Source organism: Phaseolus vulgaris, chromosome 9, assembly GCF_000499845.2.
Source record: "Phaseolus vulgaris cultivar G19833 chromosome 9, P. vulgaris v2.0, whole genome shotgun sequence".
Lineage (NCBI taxonomy): Eukaryota > Viridiplantae > Streptophyta > Magnoliopsida > Fabales > Fabaceae > Phaseolus > Phaseolus vulgaris.
In genome coordinates, this window is record NC_023751.2 from 28,209,290 (window position 1) to 28,215,289 (window position 6,000).

The 6,000-nt window shown below is 31.1% G+C and overlaps 1 protein-coding gene across 1 annotated transcript; it reads left to right on the forward strand.

Moving 5' to 3' along the window:
- Nucleotides 1-2,732: 2,732 nt before the first annotated feature.
- On the forward strand, nucleotides 2,733-5,569 carry LOC137821899 (expansin-A15-like). Its single transcript, XM_068626694.1, has 3 exons — nucleotides 2,733-2,976; nucleotides 3,327-3,639; nucleotides 4,804-5,569. Exons 1-3 carry the CDS (start codon nucleotides 2,847-2,849, stop codon nucleotides 5,108-5,110), a joined length of 750 nt encoding a protein of 249 aa, XP_068482795.1. The 5' UTR covers nucleotides 2,733-2,846; the 3' UTR covers nucleotides 5,111-5,569.
- Nucleotides 5,570-6,000: the final 431 nt, after the last annotated feature.

The window sequence follows — 6,000 nt, forward strand, 5'->3', positions numbered from 1 at the left end:
ACACTAAAGTCGATATAATTTTTGATCACTTCACCTTTCTTTTTCTTTTTTTTAAAAAGAAATTTAACAATATATTAACATAAATCAAAGTCATGCTTAATGAGCACCACTTATTCAAACATTTTTTCACAATAAAATTTTTCATGTACTAACAATTTATGCATAAATTTTGAATTAATTGAAATAGTGTGCACGTATAAAGACTTTTGAACGGTGAAGTTGTGCTTGTATCAAAACCCTAAACCATATGAAAAATCACACATTACAAGAAAATTACCAAATAAAAATTAATCTTAAAGATAAAAAAAAAATAGTCATTATATTGATTAAATTTCATACTATTTTAGATAATAATTAAACACCAATTGAGAAATTATATTAGTTATAGTTAAAATTGGTAACTAATTAGATGTGAATATAGAAACTATTTATTAATAATAGAAATTACTTTAAATACTAATATGTTTTTAATCTCTAAAATAATATATAATTTAATTATGACTAATTATTTTTATCTTAAAATAAATTTTTATTTAATGATTTTTATTGTAATGAGAAGCTATCGAGATCACATCTCTCTTTTAGTTATGGGGTCAAAGATTCACAAATAAATGTTTGCTAAGAAAATATTAAAACCAATACCAAGACTTTAAAAATATTTAAGAATTACCACTTTACACAAAATCAAGTAATAATTGGAAATTGTGATCCCCTACTCAAGACAAGCCTAATTAGAATCTCAATTAAGAGAATACAACTAAAAAAAAGGAAATCAAACTCGGATAAACTATCAATAAAAATCATCCTTAATTACATTTTACTTATCTTTAAAACGAATCAAATTGGATTGAATAAAAAACCTTACCCTATGGATAAACCATGTCCATTGAAAAAAACCGTAAATATTCTTTTGTAATTTGTCAAACTCAACGAACCCACCATGTTAGAACATTGATTGAGTTTGTAGAGGTTGTTGTGATTTTCTGTGTGTCATAAATAATTAAATGTGTCTGAAATTCAAACTTTGACACAATGTGAAACCAAAAAGGCTGAAACCATAAATTGCCTTTGAACTTTGAATATAGTTATGGACGGAGCAAGGTTTGGTGAAATGTATTAATTGTTGCTTTAAATATCAGTTTACAGCCCCAATAAAATTTAGTTTGCTCCCAAGAGAAAACCTTACTGTACGAAATATATCACTCTTTTCCAATTAAAATTTTAGTTTTACACTGCCAAGACATCTAATTTTACATTACCAAGTACGAAGTATACGTTTTTTTATAAGTAAAATTGAGTTTTATCTTGATAGTACACTTAATTAATTTCTTATTAAATATTATCTTATACTCAGTTGTTAGTATTTGTTTCTAAAGTTTAAGATATTTTAATTATTCTTTTATATTAGATATACTCTTTTCTAATTTTTTTCTTCTTTTTCCACTAGATGAATTCATCATCTCCTTTGTGGTGTTCATGGTCATCTCTATTTTGTCTTCATGTGCTAATATTTAATTAATTTACACATTAGGAAATTTTATAACTATTATACTTAAATAAAATAAAAATTTGGATCCAAATCAAACTGTTTCACTTGTTTGTTTCATATTGTGTTCCTCTAATAAAAAATTAAGATGTAAATTAATTTTTTATTTTTCTCCCATAATTTTTTATCTAATCAACTCATTTTCCTCACAAAGATAACCAACCACATAACTTTCCTTAAAGAGTATGGAAAAAAAATAAAAGTATAATTTAACCCATTTGTTAGTCTTTTATTCATGAGGCACAATGTGAGATTGAAAAAAGAGAAACACATTATTTGTATTCTGAAAACTTGTAGTTCTTATAAAAAAAACATAGATTAAAAGTAACGGAGAAAGATAAGAAGTGTTATCAAAATAAAGCTTTAAATTTCATTAAAAATGATATTAGCAACTCGTAATATAATATTAGGTATGCTTTTGTTGGTTTACTTAGTTCTCTTATAATAGCTAACTCTACTGAAATATCCATGCATGACAGTTATAGTAATTACTTAATCATAACGCAGATTACGTATATTTCATCAGCTTTCATGCATTAATAAATTCTATATTTTAAGAGCTCTTTCGGTTGCTATGGCTAATAAAATAATTTTTGCTTCCAATAGAAAAACAATTGTCAGTTTTCTCGGTTCTGGTAATTTAACTTTAAACCGTTAACGAAGGATCTTTTGTTCCATTATTCATTTCAGGTTCAAAGGGCTAGTTCAATTCACTCCAGAATATTTTAGAAAAAGTGGTCTATGTTCTGACACAAAGGTAAAAAATTGACTAGGTTAAGTTATCAAGTAAAACGGAACTATACCAACAAAAGAAAAGAACTAGTTTCATTGTGATATTTGATATCGTTACATTACTGCAAATAAGATTAGTTTTGTTATTCCGTAAGCTGAAAAAACTCTTGACAGAACAGGAAAAGAGCAAAATTATAATACGAGAGACTCGTAATAAACCTGAATGTTGCGTCCCGTTTTAGAAAACTTGATTTTGGGTAGGAAAATACCAAAACACAGTGAGAAAAGAGGAACTTAAATCCACGTGGTGTGAAGAACAGTGCCTTGTTCCTGCACAAAAAATAAAATAGGTACACACTTGGCGGTTTTGGGTCCACACACCTCACAAATGTGTCAGCTTGTTGGCATGACGTTGGTTAAAGCAAGAAAGAACCTCTTTGCTCCCCCCCAACATCTATTTATATCCTACCCATGCTCCTTTCATTTTCCTCATCACTCATACTCTCTCTCTAACTCCATCAAGTTCTTACTCTATTTATCACTCAGATATTTTGGGACGCTAGAAAAGATGGTGCTTTTGGGGCTTCTCTTTCTGGGGTTTCTTTCTCTGGCTTCACCTGTCTCTGCTGCTTCTGATTATGGTTGGATGAGTGCTCATGCAACCTTTTATGGAGGGGGTGATGCTTCTGGCACTATGGGTGAGTTACACTTTCTACTTATGTTAGTCATCCACACACACACAATGCTCACTCTATAATCACAAGAAACAAAATCAAAATTACATATTCCATTTTGTCATTTCTGCATATAGATAATACGTGTCATAAATTTTCACCCTTATCTTTTCAAGTTATAACAGCACAGCACTTTGTACTATCTTCTAATCATAAAGTGCCATGTAAATTTATTACCACTTAAATGATGTAAATAGTCTCTACAGATCCATCCAAAACTGAATAATGAAGAAATATCTCACCATAAGAAGTTCTTATATTTTAGTTTCTTAATTAGGGTTGAGACAATGGTTGAGTGTGATTTGTTGGTGCAGGTGGAGCATGTGGGTATGGGAACTTGTATAGCCAGGGTTATGGAACAAACAGTGCTGCTTTGAGCACAGCTTTGTTCAACAATGGTTTAAGCTGTGGGGCATGTTTCGAGATTAAGTGTGTTGATGACAAAAGGTGGTGCCTTCCACGCTCAGTTGTGGTCACTGCAACCAATTTCTGTCCCCCAAACAATGCCCTCCCTAACACTGCAGGAGGATGGTGCAACCCTCCCCTTCACCATTTCGACCTTTCTCAACCTATCTTCCAACAAATTGCTCAATACAGAGCTGGAATAGTACCCATCGCTTACAGAAGGTACTTCTCAATCACTATGTTTTATTATTTACCATAAATTACACTCATCATTCCTAAAGTTTTATAATACAAAAGTGTACACCCAATAAATATTAATATTTTAATTATTTATAATTTTTTTAATTTTAAAATTTTGCATTTTTTTTATTTTCATTAAAAAGATTTTTTATTTAATGTAGTATGTCATAATCCTTTATTAATTCTTTTGTCTTTTTTCCACACTTTTTTTAAGAGGACGATGAAGTTTGTTTATGTAACTTGAGGAAACTTTAGGGTATTTAGCATAATTTAGTTCATTATTTATTGACTTTGAAATTTTGAGATGAATTTAGTTTTGGTTTTTTAAATTTTAAAAACATTATTTTAATAATATTTAAATTAAAAAGAAAAAAGACATTTGCACTCTTCAAGGAATGAATTTGAAGAATTAAAATAACTTAAACCTGTCTTTAGTTAAATTGAAAAAATTAATGCTTCAAATTTTAAAGGCTGATTTTTTTTAATATCAGATTCATTTTAAATTTTGAAAAAAATAAAAATATAATTAAATTTGTTTTAAGTTTGCAGGGTATTTTGGAATTTTATTATAAAAAATAGTCTGCTGAAAGCCATTCTAAGGCCTAATAAAACAAAATGTGGTAACCGTCAATTTTGACACATCTAGGGACTGGACCATGTCTGAAGCATGGCATAGAATCTTTTCCTTCTGTTCTACTTACACACAATTACAAATAAATTCAGCAGAAGTGCAGACTCTACATGTGAGCCTTTTTGTTTCCTAATTCTAAGTGCTCTTTTCTGGTTAAGGGATTTTTGGATACATAAGCAATGCATTGTATAAATTGTAATACAGGTATATAGAATAGAATTTCCTGGTTCCTGCTATCACAAGGCTGAGAATTAAGTATTTTCTTATCCAACAATGACTTTTTAAAGTTGGGAAGCTGATAGGGTTTTCCATATTTCCAGAAAAGAAAAGAGTTGAAAAGAATTCTCAAGTTTGTCAGATTCTTTTGTTGTTGAGTTTTTGATATATAAAACCATGTATGCGTGTTGGCCACGTTCATGTTGAAGTGATTCGTGACTAGGAATATATTCCATGTACCAAGTGTGACTGCACACTTTTTTGTCCAAAATATTGATTTTTTTTGCTTTAACTATTAGGGTCCCTTGCCAAAAGAGAGGGGGCATCAGATTCACCATCAACGGCCACTCATACTTCAACCTAATTCTGGTCACCAACGTTGGAGGTGCTGGTGATGTTCATGGAGTTTCCATCAAAGGTTCAAGAACAAATTGGCAAACTCTGACAAGAAACTGGGGTCAGAACTGGCAAAGCAACGCTTACCTCAATGGACAAAGCCTCTCTTTTAAGGTTACCACCAGCGATGGACGCACCGTGGTCTCTTATAATGTTGCACCCCCAAGTTGGTCCTTTGGCCAAACCTTCAACGGCCACCAATTCATTTAAACACATGACAACAAATTTTTATATCTTACAAAATGGTTTAGTTTTAATTCAATCCATCTTTAGTTTTTCCCAATACTGTACGTAAGTATAAAATAGAAAACTTAATATGGTATAGGAGTTGAGTGATGAAGGGCTTGTTTTAGGATGGTCCTTGTTAATTTGAATTGTGTTTGTTGTGAGGGATTTTGTTGTGCCTAGCATTCGACAAGGCAGAGAGTTTAGGTGGCAGGGGTGGGTGTTTAAGGTTTACCACCCGCTAGTTTTTGGTTTGGTTTGTGGTTGTGTGGTTTGTGTCGTGCACAAATTGAAAACGGAGAGCGTGATGTTTTGCTAGCTTAGCAAAAGAGAATAGAATAGGAAAGAGACGAAGCATTTTTGCTTATAGGAAGCAATTGTCATCAACTTTATCAAGTTTGGTGAATTTATGACATGTAAGGAATAAAATTACGCTTCTCCTGAGTTATAAAGTGTTACTTTTAAGCACTTCCTTTTCCTTTGCTTAATTATATTTTCCAATTCTGATTGTCTACATGTTGTGCTATGTGGATTCTGATGTATCATGAAATGAGCAATTGCATCAATCATTGGCTGTGGTTGTTATTTTGCTTATTCCCCAGTTTCTTTATTTAAGGTTTTTCTACCCTTCTTTTCCAATTTTTGTAATTAGGGTTCGTGTGCGGGATTCATTGAGCTATATATTTTTTATGAAGTCTCGAAATGGAATCATGGGCTTTTAGTACCCCAATACCCATTAACAAAATCATCCATATAAAACAGAGCACCAGCACAACAACCAAATAGAAGAAAAGTCAAACGCTTAAAATTTACCAAGAAAATAACGAATAGGAGTGAATAGGGCTCTTTCCATTTCAATGATCATCAATAATTGG

What these genes read in the sequence shown, in the direction of transcription:
- LOC137821899 (XM_068626694.1), top strand. Translation starts at nt 2,847, where the DNA reads ATGGTGCTTTTGGGGCTTCTCTTTCTGGGGTTTCTTTCTCTGGCTTCA. An exon ending in TGATGCTTCTGGCACTATGG is followed by an intron (nt 2,977 to 3,326) that starts GTGAGTTACACT and finishes TTGTTGGTGCAG; the next exon opens with GTGGAGCATGTGGGTATGGG. An exon ending in GTACCCATCGCTTACAGAAG is followed by an intron (nt 3,640 to 4,803) that starts GTACTTCTCAAT and finishes TTTAACTATTAG; the next exon opens with GGTCCCTTGCCAAAAGAGAG.